General features: G+C 57.6%; 1 protein-coding gene across 1 annotated transcript in view; it reads left to right on the top strand.

Annotated features, from left to right (window-relative positions):
- Positions 1-17,463, top strand: part of LOC100470109 (maestro heat-like repeat family member 5) — a 63,925-nt gene that overhangs the window by 25,923 nt on the left and 20,539 nt on the right. Inside the window, 11 exon segments of the mRNA XM_034668527.1 lie at positions 1,662-1,781; positions 2,796-2,942; positions 3,607-3,729; positions 4,450-4,529; positions 4,981-5,116; positions 6,757-6,852; positions 8,319-8,423; positions 9,770-9,905; positions 10,198-10,370; positions 14,244-14,393; positions 15,203-15,357. Of these exon segments, the coding sequence (XP_034524418.1) occupies positions 1,662-1,781; positions 2,796-2,942; positions 3,607-3,729; positions 4,450-4,529; positions 4,981-5,116; positions 6,757-6,852; positions 8,319-8,423; positions 9,770-9,905; positions 10,198-10,370; positions 14,244-14,393; positions 15,203-15,357 (1,421 nt within the window).

Below are 17,463 nucleotides of genomic sequence, written 5' to 3'. Positions count from 1 at the left end.
TTCAAGCTGAAGACAACAGCATCACCGTCAGGACACACCTCAGAACCCTGCTGGACACGTCCCACCAGTGGCCCAAGCAGAGGGAGGTGAGGCCCCAGCCCCTCGGCCCAGCCCGGGGCTGCCTGACCCTGACCTCAGCCTTAGCCTGATCGCTGGTCATACCCTCAGCCCTGATCAGGTCACACGAAGACTCCTGATCCTTTCACACGCTGAGCCCTGACCCTGGTCACACTCCGGGCCCTGACCCCGGTCACACTCTGGGCCCTTACCCGGGTCACACGCTGAGCCCTGACACTGGTCACACTCCAGGCACTGACCCTGGTCACTCACTGAGCCCTGACCCTGGTCAATCACTGAGCCCTGACCCTGGTCACACGCTGAGCCCTGACCTTGTTCACTCACTGAGCACTGACCCTGGTCACACTCTGGGCCCTGACCCCGGTCACACTCTGGGCCCTGACCCTGGTCACACGCTGAGCCCTGACCCTGTTCACTCACTGAGCCCTGACCCTGGTCACACTCTGGGCCCTGACCCTGGTCACACTCTGAGCCCTGACCCTGGTCACACTCTGGGCCCTGATGCTGGTCATTCACTGAGCCCTGACCCCGGTCACACTCTGGGCCCTGACCCTGGTCACTCACTGAGCCCTGACCCTGGTCACACTCTGAGCCCTGACCCTGGTCACACTCTGGGCCCTGACCCTGGTCACTCACTGAGCCCTGACCCTGGTCACACTCTGAGCCCTGACCCTGGTCACACTCTGGGCCCTGACCCTGGTCATTCACTGAGCCCTGACCCCGGTCACACTCTGGGCCCTGACCCTGGTCACATTCTGGGCCCTGACCCTGTTCACTCACTGAGCCCTGACCCTGGTCACACTCTGAGCCCTGACCCCGGTCACACTCCGGGCCATGACCACAATCAAACTCTGAGCCCTGACCCTGGTCACACTCTGGGCCTTGACCCCAATCACACACTGAGCCCTGATCCTGGTCACACTCTGAGCCCTGACGCTGGTCATTCACTGAGCCCTGATCCCGGTCACACTCTGAGCCCTGACCCTGGTCACACTCTGGGCCCTGACCCTGGTCATTCACTGAGTCCTGACCCCAGTCACACTCCGGGCCCTGACCCTGGTCACACTCCGGGCCTTGACCCCGGTCACACTCTGAGCCTTGACCCTGGTCACACTCTGGGCCCTGATGCTGGTCATTCACTGAGCCCTGACCCCGGTCACACTCTGGGCCCTGACCCTGGTCACTCACTGAGCCCTGACCCTGGTCACACTCTGAGCCCTGACCCTGGTCACACACTAAGCCCATCACAGCTTTTGTCCTTTCCTTTGTCACACATCTATTTTCTGGACCCTCATTTCTTCTGGCCCAGGTCTGTTCAGAGCTAGCAGGGGCAGAGGAAGGTAACAGGCCTCCAGGGAGTCACCCCTGCCTGCAGCTCCCACAGCACCCACCAGCCCCCGTAAGATGCCCCCACGGGGTTGGGCTCAGAGCTGCATGTCCTAAAGAGCATGGGGATGGGAGGCAGATGCCCTGTGACCTTGGACAAGTCCCCTCCCTTTCTGGGCCTCAGTTTCCACACCCCAGGTGAGAGCCCAGGCCTGGTTCTGTCACCCGCATCGGTGACCCTGCTCCTCTGTCCGTAGGGTATCGCGCTCACCACAGGGCTGGCTGCAGTGCGTCACCTGGATCACGTCTGGGCTGTCCTGGAGCAGTTTGGCCGGAGCACGCCCGTTAAATGGAGCCTCCACAGCTTCTGCCTGAAGGTTCTGGCTCTTGGGTTGTTGGGGGCCTCAGCACGGGGCTGGAACATCAGGACTCCCACCTTCCATGAAGGTCTGGGCCTCCAAGAGGGTCTCGGGGGACAGTTAGGGGCATAGGCTTTGCACCAAGCATCCTGGCCTCCAGTCCCACCTGCAGTGTGCCCCTCATGCCTCAGTTTCCCCCCTGCCCTTGGCTGTTGGGATGGAAATGGGCCACGGCTTTGAAGTTCCTGGCATACAGCAGGTGTTCCAGCGACAGCTCTCGCGGTGGCTGTGGCAGCTGCTGTGTTTATCAATGGGTCTTTGACCCCATGTCCTGTCTGTGCCCCTGCCGATGGACGGCATGTCCACTCTGTCCTCACTGCCCCCCAGGTAACTCCTGCAGGCAGCTATAGTGCCTGGGACTGCATGAGGGAGCTCAGCTGGGACAAAAGGGAAGAGTCACAGCTAGCATCAGAAAGCCCAGCAAGGGTTGGCCACCTCCTCGGGGTCCCACAGCCAGCAGGTGGCAGAGCAGGGACTGGGACCCACATCTCAAAAACCCTCAGAGGGGGCCTGGTCACTGATGGGCAGTGGAGCCATGTGGTCCTCAGGTGACATCTGAGGGGTGTCTCAGATGCACCCCCCCCACTCTCTGGGTCTCCCTCAGATCCAAAGGAGTGTCCCATTCCCATCTCTCTCGGTTGAGGCATGGCCCTGCCAGGCTCCCAGCAGCCTGAGGGGGGATGCAGGGGGGAAAAGGTCCCAGGCTCCTGAGGAGGGGGCTATCACAAGGCAGGGAGGGTGAGGGACTAAGACTCTGGCCAGTTCTGGGTAAACCCACAGGCCTATTCCAAACCCCCAGGGAGATGACTTCATCTTCTCTATTTTTCTATTGAAGTAAACTGAGTCTTGCCACCACTCAGAACACCGTGCCTGCAGTACCGTGCTAGGGTCCAGAGTACTTCCTGTCCCCGCTCCCCCAGGGGAGGGGTCAGGAGAGTCCTAACACTCCATATCCGCCCCCGCTGTGGTCAGAATTCGGAGGACCTGCAGTGGAAGTGGGCCAGCAGCACCATCCTCCTCTCCTACGGTCAGATGGCGGTCAGGGCCAAGGCGCACATCCTCCCGTGGGTGGACAACATCTTGTCGCGGATGGTCTTCTATTTCCACTATAGCTCCTGGGTACGGCTCCCAGGCCACCCCTCTGGAGCACGGCCTCTTCACATCCAGGCCCCACCAGAACCCCGGTCAGAGAATTCTAGGACCTTCCAGGGCCCTGGAGCCCCCCTCCCCACTTCTGCCCCACCCTGGAGTCAGGAAGAGCCAGGCCTGGCCTCCTCATTACTCCACCTACTCACCCCATCATCCCACCCAAAGCCACGAGGGGTTTCCATGATGGCTCCAGCCCCTCATTCTCCCTGGTTTTCACTTTGGGGCATTGGAAGGCCAGGTGACTCCCCACCCCACACCCAGGAAGACATTCCCCTTACCCTCTACTCTGCACCTGGGGCATCCACCCATGATGGGTCATGGGACCCATGAGACCCAGGCAGCCCTGTGAGGTCATCGCCTACCCCAGATCTTTGGGCTCTGAGGTGCCACACATCGAGGGAGGCCAGACGGTGGCTGCCTTATGGCACCCTCCTGCTGTTGAAATGTTGTGAACATGTTCACATTTTTAAACAAAACCACATGGGCTCCCCCCACCAAAGCCCCACATATGTATCCCCAGCTGGAGGTCTCTGCTGTACCCCCTCAGCACTGCCCTGCAGACACATGTGACTGTGGCTCTCTCTCCTGCCCTTCTTTTTCCCCCTGCACACCCGGTTCCATGATTCCATGCCAGGACGAGACCCTAAAGCAGAGCTTCCTCACCGCTGTCCTCATGCTGGTGGGGGCCATCAGCCGCAATGAGGGGGCCCACAGCTACGAGTTCTCCCAGATCTCTGAGCTCCTTGAGTGTCTGATGGTAAGTCAAGGTCCCAGGGCAGAGGAAGGGGCCTCACGGGACCAGCAGCATCCAAAAGAGGCAGGCATTGTGAAGGAGTGGGGAGGTGGATTTCTGGGGTGTGGCTAAGCCCCTCAGAGGCTCTGGCAGCTGGGAGCATGTCCGTGCCCTCCGCTTCTTGGTTCTTCAGTGACCCTGAGCAGGCCAGGGATGTTCACCTCACAGCTGATGTAGCTGGGGCCCAGAAAGCCAGCACCATCCATTCTGCTAATACTGCCCTAACTCACACCACAGCTCACTAAAGATTTGGGGCGCACAGAACCCCGGAGTGGTGAAGGTAGCAGGCCAGTGATGGACACTCAGAACCATAATAACAAAATAACCATTTACTGAGCTCCTGCTGACTCAGACCCGGCGCTCTGCACAGCTTGCATGTGCAGTAACACTAGGTTATCTGTGAACCAACAAAGCTGGGAGCAGTTTGGAGACTTGCTCAAGGTCATGTGGCCAGTATGCGGAAGCCAGGATCCAGACATGACCTGTGCCATCCTAAAGGCTGTGATCTAGTTTTCTAAGTGGGGTCAGGTCACAGAAGCCCCCATGGGGAAGGGAGAAGCTGGAGCACAATCCCGTGGGTTGTGGGAGTGCCAGGCACCAAGGTCTTCAGGCAGGGATGAGACTGGGTGTCAGAAGTGGGATAGGCCCAGGCCTGAATGACTCAGTTCATCTGGGGATCTGCAGGTGTTGCTGCAGAAGGAGCCCCAGGACACGCTGTGCACGTCAACTCGTCAGCAGACCATTCACATCATCTCCAACCTCTGGTAGGCTCACCAGCCCCACACAAGGCCATATCCTGGTGCAGGCCTGTAACAGGCCCTCAGTAAACAGTAGCCACTGTTATCAACTCACACCTCAAAGAATGAAAATTTGTCATCATTTGCCAAAACATAGCCACTGAAGATCCCGATGGTGTAACCACTAGCTGGGGTGAGACCAGTCTCTGCAGTAAAGGGGAGCCCAGGGTACAGGGTTTTTGAAGCAACTACTCCCAACCAGGCCATGCTAGTCCCTTACAAACTGTGGTGGAACTCCCCCACCCAGGAAGCCCTGCAGGCCAGGGATGCAGACGCGTACCCTTGAGTCTCCGGTCAAGAGCAGAACTGTGTGAGGGGCTGCTGCTTGGGACTCGCCGACTCTGTCTATTCTGGCAGGTGGCGCCTTTGCAGTCACCAGCCCTGACACCCCTCCCTCCCTCCCTGTACCTCCAAACAGTAAGCTGAGGCCGCCCCTGGACTCGGAGAGGAAGTCACAGATTCTGTCCGTCTGCCTCCACAGCGTGTTGGCCCTGCCACTGCTGGACGTCCTGGAGAAACACACCTGTCTCTTTCTAGAGCCACCCAACATACAGGTGTGAAGCTGGCCCTTGGTACCCTTCAGGGAGGGGGCCCCAGCTCTGCCTGCTACTGCTTGTGGCTTGGGAGGGGGTGGGGGCTAGACAGGCAGGGCCTTTGACCCCCTATAGACAGGGCTGGGAGACCCCAGGCGTGTTTCTTAACTGCTCTGAGCCTCTATTTGTCTACCTGTGACATGGGGGTGATAATTGTGGAGCTGATGGTATGTGAAGCTCGAGACGAAAGTAGACACTGGCATCCCATGTCTGGTGCAGAGGCTGCTCTGTGAATAGGAGTGTAAGTGGCCTCTGTCCCTGCCAGCCCTGAGAGCAGCCCTGGGCTCAGTCGCACCTATGGAGCTACTTACACTGGTCACACCCTACCCAGGCCCCAGCAGGCCCACCCACTGCTGGGCCAGATACCAGCCCCCTCTGGGGACCTGTTAATAAAAGACTCTGCTGCAGGGGACATGTACCATCTCTCCAGGGCACCAGCAGCACCTGATGCCTGAGTGTTTACTGTAAGGGAAGGGAGCTGGTGTTGGCTGAGCACCTGCTATGTGCCAGGTCCCGTGTATATGTTAGCGCACCTTCCCAGCAGCGCTCGTCCAGTGGGTGAGGAAACCAGCTCAGAGAAATGGAGGTGTGCAGGGGGGGAGTCAGGGTCACACTCCACTCCTGCCCCCTGGTCCCTGATCTTCATGTCACAGCCCTAGGCTGGGTCCAGACTGGAAAGGGACAGATAAGCACTTCGGGTGGGGGGTGACAGTGCGAAAGGTCCCTTGGGCCCAGGGCAACACCACAGCAGGAGCCCCCCAGAAAGCTGGTGCCTGCCCTCACCCCAATCCCGCAGGAGTCCAGAGCGCCCCATGACCAGATGACAACATCATGGCTGGCTCACCTAGGCAGCTTAGCCTGGTGCCAGACACCAGTCTGGGGCTCCTGCTTGTTCCCATCCAGTGGGCTCCTCCCCCTGGTAGGTGGGGCTGGCTTCACACCCAATTCTCAGGTGACGAAGGTAGGCACAGAGAGCTGAAGCGAGTTCCCCAGGGCACCCAGGAAGCTGATGGCCAGCGGCCAGGGCTCTGCTCCAATGAGCTCTGACAGAGAGGTGGACTGGGTACTTTCTGTGGCCCCCTTCCTCCCTGAGCACACCTGGTGAGCCAAGCAGCAAAGATTGGGGGGGGGGGTCTCACACTGGACCCAGTAGTCAGGACCAGCCACATAATTTGCCACAACTAATGCAAAATGAAAATGTGGGCCCTTGTTTAAAGCTGGTGAAGAATTTCAAGATGGGACCACAAAGCATTAAACCAAGTACATCCTTCTGGCCCCTGGTCTTCGGCAGGCTGCATGCCTGAGAAGCCAGCCCTGCTGGCAACGAACTTACCTTGGCCACTGAGAAACCCGTGACCTTGGGCAGGTCTGACCCAGACTGCCCCCTGCCCAATCTCCCCAGCTTCTGAATGGGGATTATGACGGGGCCCCTCCTGGACGTGGTGTGAACACACACGGTATGCATTCTGGCCTTGGGAACGTGCAGGAATGGGCACCACTCTCACTGAGAGACCAGCGCACTCAGGCCCTGCGACAGGCCTTGGCGCTCCGTCGCAGCTGCGGTTTGGCAGCTGCCTGACCTGCTCCACACCCCTGCCCAGACCCTCTACAACAAGACCTCGGAGGCCCTGGACCAGATGCTACAGAGCTTCATCGTGCAGAACCCCACGCCCGACGAGCTGCACTTCCTGCTGTCGGTGAGAGCCAGCTGCCACAGTGCAGGGGTGCGGGCGCCGGTGGGGCAGAGGATGGACAAAGGAAGATGTCCCAGAGGAGGGAGGGCCTGAGCTTGGGGTGGGGAGCAGTCCAGGAACGTGGAGGCTTGAGGACTGTCCATCTTCAGGGATCGCAGTGGCCCTGGGACAACTGGGGGCCGCACAGCAGGTGCGCGTGGTGGTGAGGGGGCCTTGAGCGCCACACTTCAAGGGAACAGAGGAGGAAACATGGCCCTGACCCTGGCTGGGACCTGCCCTCCCTCCCAGAGAACTTGTAGCCGTGTCTCCAGCTGTGAGGAGGGGGTTCAAACCCGACACCCCCACTCTCTCACTGCCCTCCAGGGCTCTCACCTTGATCGGAGGGAGCAGTCAATAGGCAGGGACGGTCCAGGGGCAGGGGAGGAACCAGAGAATGGACACTGACTCTGCTGGGAGGGTCGGAGGTCAGGGCCAGTGGAGGTCACCTGAATGAGGACCAAGGGGTCACTGGACAGAGACAGGAAGGGAAGGCAGAGGGCATGGCAGGGGCAAAGGGGAGGTGCATGTGTGAGCACGGGACCAGAAGGGAGAGAGCTCTGCACGGCTGGAGCATGGGGAGGGCGCCAAGGTGGAGGCCAGTGGGGTTAGGGTTACGTTAGGTTAGGTCAGCAGCGCCAGACCCTGTCCAGCCTGGGGGCCTTGTGGGAGTGAGGGGAGCTGCTGAAGCAGGTGCACAGGTGCAAGTCAAGGTGTGAGCCTGGCTGAGGGAGATCCCTGCATTTTCACCCAGTCATTCCCACGGCGAATGTTGGTGACAGACCACAGCAGTGCCAGGAGTGGCTGCGTCTGCCACCAATGGAACTCACAGATGTGGTCACGGGACATTGCTGGGCCCCAGAATCTCCAAATACTGTTTACTTCATCCGCCTTCAGAATCACCAACTACAATCACCTATCGCTTTAACAAAGAGGCTCAGATTGGGCTTAAAACTGTTCATATAACTGTTTCAATGTGTGTTCGTATTCCTCCGTAATTCTGAGCGTTTATCTTGTGCACAGAAAAGCATTGTTTTGAAAAGGGGTGCATGTCGCCAAACGGGTTAAAAACCAGGAGCCTCGAAGGGCTCTAAGCAGGGAATGACTCCTCTGGGCCCAGGGATCAGCGGAGGCGGTGCGAAGGGACCGGGAGGGCAGGACAGGGGGCGTGGTGGGACGCCGAGGGGGCGGAGCCTTGCCCCAGGGTGGGTGGGGCCTGCGTCAAAGGTGGGCGGAGCCTAGCTGAGGCGAGGGGCCGGCTGGGTGAGGGCGTGGCCTGGCCCTGGGCAAGGCGGAGCCTTGATTGCCAGCCGACTGGCCAAGGGGGCGGGGCCTGAGCCAAGCCCTGCGCGCTCGGCTGATGTCGGGGTGGCCTGGCGAAGCTGGCGGTACAGGGAATGCAGCACCTCCTCCCCGCCCCTCCCCACCCGCAGCACCTGTACCTCTGGCTGGCGTCGGAGAAGGCCCACGAGCGGCAGCGGGCTGTGCTCACTTGCATGGCCCTTCTCAGATTCCTGAGCCACAACCCGTACCTGGATGTGAGTATCCAGCCCTCTGGCCCTGCGCCCAACATCCCCACTGCTGCCACAGCCAAGCCGTCCTACTCCCGGAGCCTGACAGGCTCCCCCCTGACCTCTGCCCTCAGGACGGGTGGATCCCTGAGTGCCCTACAACAGGGCCATGTAATCCCCCTTTTTACACACGAGGGAACAGGCTGGGGGCAGAGGTTGGGGCCCCCTGCTCAAGTCCTCCCGGCTGGGCTCTCAACCCTGATGCCCAGACTCCTGACTCAGGAGGCTGGTCTCCTGGCAGTGCTCCTTGAAGCTTTGGGCAAGTTCTTCCACGCCCTGAGCCTCGACTTCTCGCCCATGAAAAGGGAGGAAATGAGTCCTCCTCAAAGGGATACGCTGGGAATCAGATGAGGGGCTGCCCTGCCCCAGTCCAGGGTCAGCGGTGACCGCAGAAATGCCTCCATCCATCACGACCCTCCACGTATCATGACCCCCAGCGTGTCATGCTTTGCAGCCTAACTGCCATCTGTTGCCGTAACCCTTGGGTGGAATGAACATCAGCACATTCAGGGAGTGAGCGCTTCCGTGTTTATCAGCCAAAATCAGCACTCGTTCCCTAGGGAGACTCATGGGGCCATGAGAAAATTAGCTTCTCTGCCTGATGCCCGGCAGGTGCAAGGCTTTCTAATGGAGGCGGACAGGCAGGGATGGTGCTCCGCCAAGGGAGAGCTCCCAGCACAGACTCCTGCAGCATTCCCAGGGTGAGGAGGACCCCTCTAGAGCGGCTCAAAGGGCCTGCAATTTACTCAAAATCCATTTCCACAATACAGGACCGGGCCTGCGGTCCGGCAGCAAGGCCCTCACCTGGCGCGCAAAATTTACCAGGCACTAGAGCATTTAATGTGATGTTTTAAAACAATCCACTCAGCAAACGGCCACTGGCTGGCTGCCTGCTGTTGTGAATAAAGTTTTATTGAAACCAGGACTGGGATGGGGCCAGGAGAGTGAGGCAAGATGAGGCAAGGTCGTGGAAGTGGGGACAGACCATCTTTATTTACAAGTTTGAAACTGTGTTCATTAGGAATTGTTACCTTCAGTTTGATTTTTCTAAATATTACGTGAAAATATTATTTCTCTTCATTTCTGAGTTTTGGGCAACCCCTTAAGTTTTGCCCAGTGTGCCCTGGGCTGCTGACTGTAGTGGCCAGGCTGGGTGGGCAGAGCCTGGGCCAGGGGTCCTGAGAGCTGAGTCCCAACCCTGCCACACAGTTGGAGGGAGGATTTCTGATGCCGGCCTTGCTGGGGTGAGCGCGCAGCGGGATGGAGCCTCAGGGCAGGGTCTGCGGTCACCGGTTCCCATTCTCTCATCACAGCCAAAAGAGGACTTCAGGCGGATTGGGCAGCTGGTGGGCATGCTGGGGATTTTGTGCCAGGACCCAGACAGGGCCACCCAGCACTCCAGCCTGGAAGGGGTGGGCCACCTCTACCAGCTCCTGATACGCCAGAGAGGTGAGCCTCCGAGGGCCACCACAGTGGACCCACTCCCACCCAACCACAGCCTCAGCTGAAACCATGCCCACACTCCGGAACCCCACCCCAGACCCACCCCTAAACCCACTTCTAACCCCAACGCAGCCCTGGAATGTCCCCCACCCCAGGCGCACTCAGACTCCCATCCCCAGATGGGCACAGGCCTGACCCTGACTACCAATGACCCTGCCCTGACTCCTCCTCTCCCATCCTAGACCCCGAGCCCACCTTTGCCCTGCCCTCACCCACCCCCACTCCCACCCCTGGCCAGTGCGGGAAACTCCGAAGGTAGAGGTGCAGGCCCCCGAGCAGCTTTCCCAGGCCAGCGTGGATGGGGCTCCCGTCTGGAGCAGCGGAGACCAGAAGACAGCTCCCTCGACCTCTGAGGAGATAGCATCTCCGAAGGACGGCATCTTCCAGCTTGGCAGCTCCCAAATCTTCAAGGTCAAAGCCCTTAGAATGCTGGGCAGGTCCGGGTGGGGAGGTTTGGCCATGCTCTGCTCTGACCCCCACCACCTCCCCTCTGACAGGGCTTCCAGCTGTTGGCATGGCCTGGCTGGACCCAGGGGGTCAGAGCCTGGGCCAGGTGTGAGTATTAAAACCAAGGCTGGGATCTCACCTTTATCTCTGGTGATTCACTTAGAGTGTTTGGAGAAGTCCCTGGCCCTTGACCCAGGACTGGGGAGTTGGGGGAGGGGGAATTGGAGGGAGGGGCCAGGGACTGACCCTGAGGTCAGCAGCCCAGGCTTGAGTCCCAGCTCTGTCCCTCTTGACTCTGTGACCTAGACAAGCCCCTTCTCCTCTCTGAGCCTCTGTCTTCCTCTGTCAAATGGGTAGAATGGTGCTGGCTAGCACGAGCACCCAGTAAATGGTGCTTTCAGGATGCTCCCGTGCTAGGTGTTCTCTGAGGCACCATATGACGTCCTGCCCTTTGTCTGCTTTTTTGCAAGATGAGCACTCTGCAAAAATATCCCCACATCCCTCATTTTCCCAGGGGCCTCTCTTGATCCTCTGAAAGCCAGACCCTCGTCCTGTGAAGGCAGAGCATGTCCTCTCTCGCACTGTCACCTGGTCTACCTCAGCCAGATCCTCCTTAGTCAGCCACCTGGGGGAGCCCAGCAGTTCCCCAATGTCCCTTTGGTCACCCCAATGAGATCCCATAACTTTGTGACATTCTATGCCTGATTTGACTTGTGTTCTCTACTGGACATGAGCGAGGCTGGGGCACAGAGCGTGGGCTGAATGCTGGTGTTGACTGGACGAGCCATGTTTCATGGGGCCTCATGTTCTGAGTGGTCAGTTCGTGGTGACTCTTACGTGGTGACTTTGCTCGCCCAGTCTTGGTGTTGAGTGCATGGCTAATGAAGACTCCTGTACATGGCATGCTTGTCAGTCTTCCCCTGTTAGACCTTGAGCCCTCCAGGCCAGAAGCAGGGTCCTGCCAGCACCCAGTGCAGGGCCTGGTGGTAAAGCCAGCCTTTGATACACACCCATTAAGTTAAACCAAATTGAACCAAATGAGGAAGCAATGGTTGCACACAGCTAGTAAGTACCCCAGCAAGTTCTCAATCCTGTCCCGGCTGACGTGTGTTCTCTGCACTGTGTTCTCTGCACCTGCAGTGAGCTTTCAGTGTTGCAGTCGATTAGAGGTTGAGTATGGAAAATCCAAAGCCCCGGGGCCAATACATCAAGTCTTCAGTCCCAGAATGGGTAAGCCTAGCTTGGCTTCAGTTTATGCCAAAGAACCTGGGCTGGGGGCCGAGGTGGGGCAGGGCAGAAGGGTTCCCTGGCTACCAGCTCAGAGGGAGCCAGTGGTGAAGGGGCTCCAGGGCTTTAGATTTTCCATACTAAACACTCAGGCTCCCAGACGGACTGAGTAGGCCTTCTGCATCCTGCCCTGTCTCAGCACACAGGGAATGGTCATTCAGCTCTGGTTCTCTCTCCTTGAACAAGACACAGTGATGGACAGGAGCACAGAGAGGAGAGAGGATGGGAGGGTCTTCTGATCAAGCGATGGTGGATCTGGGAAGGTTTGGAATGGAGAACTGACCTGGATTCTGTCCCCAAGTCTGTCCTTGATTCCCTCTGTGATCTTGGCTACACTGCACCTTCTATCAACCTCACCATCATCATCACCACAATCACCACCATCACCACCACCACTGCCGCCATCACCATCATCACCTCCACCAGCACCAGCACCACCACCAACGCCACCACAGATCACCACCAACATCACCACCATGGATAACCACCACCATCACCACTACCGTTCTCAACCACCACCATCACCACCACCACCACCACCATANGGCTACACTGCACCTTCTATCAACCTCACCATCATCATCACCACAATCACCACCATCACCACCACCACTGCCACCATCACCATCATCACCTCCACCAGCACCAGCACCACCACCAACGCCACCACAGATCACCACCAACATCACCACCATGGATAACCACCACCATCACCACTACCGTTCTCAACCACCACCATCACCACCACCACCACCACCATCACCACCACCATCATCACCACCACCACCACCACCATCTCTACTATTACTGCCACCTCCATTTCACATTTATTCAAGCCCTGGGTTAAAGTAAGACATTTCCCAGGTATTTACCAATCTTGAGATTGCAGTATTCAGGGATTCTGAGAATCTGACCACCATTCCAAGTTGCATTTCTTCACAAACATCTCAATGCTAGAGCTTTAACCAAAACTTAACATTTCAGAAAACAATTTTTTTAAAGATTTTATTTATTTATTTGACAGAGATTGACAGCGAGAGAGGGAGCACAAGCAGGGGGAGTGGGAGAGGGAGAAGCAGGCTTCCTGCCGAGCAGGGAGCCCGATGCAAGGCTCGATCCCAGGACCCTGGGATCATGACCTGAGCCGAAGGCAGACACTTAAAGGCTGAGCCACCCAGGCGCCCTAGAAAACAATTTTAAATGTACTCTTCTAACACATGTTCTAACCAGATTTATAATAGCTTAATGTTCTTTTTTTAAAAGTTGTTACGAACTACAAATATTGCACTAAAATCACTTTGAACATTCGAACCAACAACTAATCCTATGTTCTCACAAACATTTTACTAAAATTTTAGACAAATTATTCTAATAAATATTCTAACATGTTATTTAATACTTATTTTTATATCTAATATAAGTATAAACACCCTAACAGACTTTCAGACATTTCAACAAACTCCCTAACGTGCAAAGAAACGCGTCACCACCCCTAACACCCTTGTACATTTCCATCAGGACCCCAGTCACCAGCCTTCACTCTTCCTCTGATTATCAGATGCTCTGAGTCAGAGCCTTCCGATAGAACTTTCTGGAGGGATGGGAGTGTCTCTAGGTGCACTACCACGGTCCACTGGCTACATATGGCTGCTGGACACTTGTAATGTGGCTAGTGCTACTGAGGAACTGAGTTTTTATATTTTTCAATTAAGTTTAAGTTTGAATAGCTATGTGTAGCTATGGCTACCATATTGGGCAAAAATGCTCTAAGTCTTTCCAGAAGGTTCCACCCGGGCGGCCCCAGGCTGGCCCAGCCCTCCCTCTCAGAGACTGTAGTCAGTGGCTATGAAGCAGGGGTCCCACCCCCACGTTGCCCTTCCCCAAGCCCCGCTTCGTTCCCCTAGTGGCTCGTGATCTAGACTTAGAGATGCCCCTGGAGAACGTGGGCAGAGAGCAGTCAGACTCAAGGAAGCCCTACCATGGGATGGGAGCCGCGGGCTCTGGACTTAGCTTCTGCCATGGGGAGGGTGCCCAGGCACCTCTCTGGGTCTGGGGGTTGGTCCAGGTAACCTTGAAGACCCTTCACAGCTCTGAAGCTCAATTGCTCTTGAGTAACATGCTGTAAGGAGGACTAGGGCCCGGCATGGGCAGCACCCAGCTGCGTGGAGGCTAACACATGAGGAAACCCGTGAGGTGAGGACATGGCAGAGGCGGGGAGGAGAGGAGGCTGGCCAGGCCAGGCAGGTTCCAGGACAAGCACTGGGTCTGAGTGAGGACGGGAGCTGTGCCTCTGCCCTACGATGGGCATCGTGCTCTCCCTTCCTGATCCTGGGTCGTGCATGGTTGGCTCAGAGAGATATGCAGGCAGCCAACCTGCAAAATGGGGTACACGTGTGGGGGTTCTGGAGGAGCAGCTCAGAAGTCTGGAAGGGCTCAGAGACGTGGGACGCCGGAAGCCGTGGAGAGGGGAAAAGAGAGGGCAGGAGGCGGACACCTGGGCACATGCGACCCACGGTGACAGCTGCCTCCTCTCCTCTCCTGCCACTACAGGAGGTCATGAAGCATCTCACGTTGGTAGAGCTGACCGACCTCATCTGGACAGCCATCGACGGCCTGGGCTCCACCAGCCCCTTCCGCGTTCAGGCAGCCGCCAACATGCTGCTCACCGCCATCGAGGAGCACGGGGCCAGCCTGGAGACCGTGAGGGGCTGGGGCACCCGCGGAGGGTGGGCCGGGGCAGGTCTGGGGGCAGAGAGAGGGACGCCCAGCAGTCAGCACCCTGGGGCTTGGGCCTGATACAGGAGATACAGACCCCACCCTGACAGGTTCCACTGAATGAATGAATGGCCCAAGCAGGAGTCCTGGGGCCCTGAGTGGTGTTTGCAGGGTCGTGGGGCACCCCTGCATGGATGGAGCAGCTGTTCCAGGCTCTGGGGTAGGACATGGCGGAGGAGAAGGCACAGACCCTTCTGGAAGTTCTCAGTCTGATGGAAGGGACAGACACAGATAAGGACTGGAAGCATAGGAAATGCAAAGACAATGAAGTGCCCCCAGTGGGGTGGGGGTGCCCCCTGAAAGAGGATGATGGATGCCAAGTCCTGCAGATAAGGAAGTCCCAGGTCGGTGACACTGGACCCAGGCAGCGAGAGAGACCGAAAGTGGACAGGGAGGGGCCTTGTAGGCCCCCAGGACAGCGTGTGCCCAAGTGGTGTGCTCGGGAGATGTTGAGGCGGGTGTGTCGGAGCCTTCCAGGGACTGGGCAGTGTTCGGACAGAGTTGGAGGGCCTCACATGCCATGCGAAAGGTGGTGGGGCCTCTCCGCTCAGCCTGGGCCTCCAGGGCGGGGAAGTGCCTCCCTCAGACTTCCCTGGACAGGGCCTGGTGACCCATGTCACCGTGGGTCGCATGTGCCCAGGTGTCCGCCTCCTGCCCTCTCTTTTCCCCTCTCCACGGCTTCCGGCCTCCCCGCTCAGACCAGCCCTCTCCCCCATACCTTGCCCCCCGCATAGGTTGCCAACCTGGGCCGGGCCATCCACTTGCAGCTCTGCTCCATCCGCATCCCCCAAGCCAGGGAGAACGCCCTGCACGCCATCACCCTGCTAGCCCGCAGCCACACACCGGAGCTGGTGGCCACCTTCCTGGACTTCTCCATACCCCTGGACAGGTGCCCGGCCCCACCCTCCAGCCTCCCCCAGGCAGGGGTGGGGCCTCCACCTCCAGCTCTGCCCTCTGGCTGCCCCCTCCCAGCCCACAAGCACCCCCACAGGTCTGGGAGCAGGGAGGGAGCCCAGATACCCGGTCATTTATCGCACATCTCCTGAGCCAGGCTCTGGGGAGGCATCGCTCACCATTCATTCTACCCCCGCCCCAGCCTCCGTCACCTGTCACCTCGTGGGGAGAGTGCCCAGGACCCAAGGTGTACCCTGCAAGACCCCAGCCGACACCAAAGTCTTGCCATCCTTCCTGATCCTCCAAGGACCTCTCCTGCTTGGCCCACCCCCAGTGGTCCCCACAGTCCTTTCGGGTGGGGCTGGCTTTCTCATGAAGCCCTCAGACCCCTGAGTCTGGAAATGGCCTAGGGTCCTCTTCCTCCCCAAAAGCCCAGCTCTGAACCCCAGGAGCTCAGTCTATACCCCGCAGCTATGCACCCACCAGGTCCTTGCAGATGTCGCTCCGATCACGGACGCCATCTCACTCACTCCCCCTGTCTGAATCTTGGGGATTTCCCGCAGCCCCACTTCTCAGTGCCTGGATCTCCTCTCTCCCAGCAGTCCTGTCCTCCGTCCTGCCTCAGCCACCCATCCCCACGGTCATCTCTCAGCTCGGACACCTCCAATCTAGAACATCTCTCTCCACCCTCCACCTTACAGCTCACCTCCCCCAGTGCCCCCGTGAGCCTCTGCCCCCCACGGCCTCCAGTCCACCACCCACCCACCTTCTCAGCATCCCTCAGCCATCCGCACCCCCCTTCCTTACCAGCATTAGTTACTCCCTGGACATACCCCAAGTCCCTCATCCCTTCTGTTACACTCAGTTGGCAAAAGCCCCCTCTGGTTAAAGCTCCCCATTTTGAATTGCCAGCCACACACCTCTCTGCCTCCACACTGCCCCCTCCCTCTGCCGCCAACCTTCTCCCATTCCACTGAAAAATCAGAAGCCCCCGGAAGAGAACTCCCACAAGCTCCCAGCACCCAAGACTCGTTTCCAGAAAGATTTCTGATTTCCATGAGGAAGGGCCCTTTTGTTTCTATAATTTCTAGTTTTTTTGCATTGGGATCCGAGAATGCCATTGTAATGTTTCTGCTTTATGGGCTTTGCTGACCTTTTGAACAACTGTCGTGAATGTCCTACCGGCACTTGAGAAGACGGTGTGTCTTCATCAGGTGGAGGGTTCGATGTGTATCCACGGATGTGCCTGAAGGACTGTGGTGTTCACTGATTTCACTGATGTCCACTCCATTCTGTCGCGTACTGAGAACGGCACGTTGACGTCATTACTAACGCATTTCTATCCACAGACCCTTCCGTGCCTGCGGTTTTCACGTCATACGTGGTTGTTATGTTCTTTGTGCAAACATGTCCCTTCCTCAGGGACTGTGACCTTTAGCGTGGAGAAGTACCCGGCCTTGTCCCATTTAATGCTCCTTGGGCTCGGATTCCACCTTCTGTGTCATCAGGACAACAGGAGCACCTCCACGTTCTTCGTGTTCCCCTCTTGCCGGGTCTGTGTTTGTAATCTCACACCCAGCAGAGCCTGGATTTGACGTGTGATCCGGACTGCAAGCCCGTGTCTTCTAATAAGGGAGTTAAATCCTTCCTTCACATGTACTGGCTCGACTGGACGGTGGTCTGCGCTCCGTCATAACATCCCACAGTTGTGTGCACGTCGTTCCGTGCGCTGTTATTTTCCTTTTCTACAGGATGTATATTCTTTGATCCCTAATGTTTTTAATTCAAGAAGAGGTGCATTTTTGCAGTAGTTAGGCTAGCGCTCCGGGCCTATTTTAATGCCCTCGGTCCCTGTTTTGTTGTTTAACCTTCCATTGTGTATCCTTTGCTGGAGGCTTCTGGTCCTCTCCGTGCTGGACCAGACCCGCTCCGACAGACGGCTCCCGAGGGGATCCTGTGGTGCTTGAAGGACAACTTGGCTGGACACAAAATCCTTGGTTCACACTTGCTTTTACTGAGTATTTTTCAAATGCAGCTCAATTGTCACCTTGCTTTGTTATCGAAAAGTCTAATGATCGTGATTTTTTTTTTTTTTTTTTTT

Source organism: Ailuropoda melanoleuca, chromosome 9, assembly GCF_002007445.2.
Source record: "Ailuropoda melanoleuca isolate Jingjing chromosome 9, ASM200744v2, whole genome shotgun sequence".
Classification (NCBI taxonomy): Eukaryota; Metazoa; Chordata; class Mammalia; order Carnivora; family Ursidae; genus Ailuropoda; species Ailuropoda melanoleuca.
The sequence above is the reverse complement of the archived record's forward strand: the minus strand, read 5'-3'. Positions and strand labels throughout refer to the sequence as shown.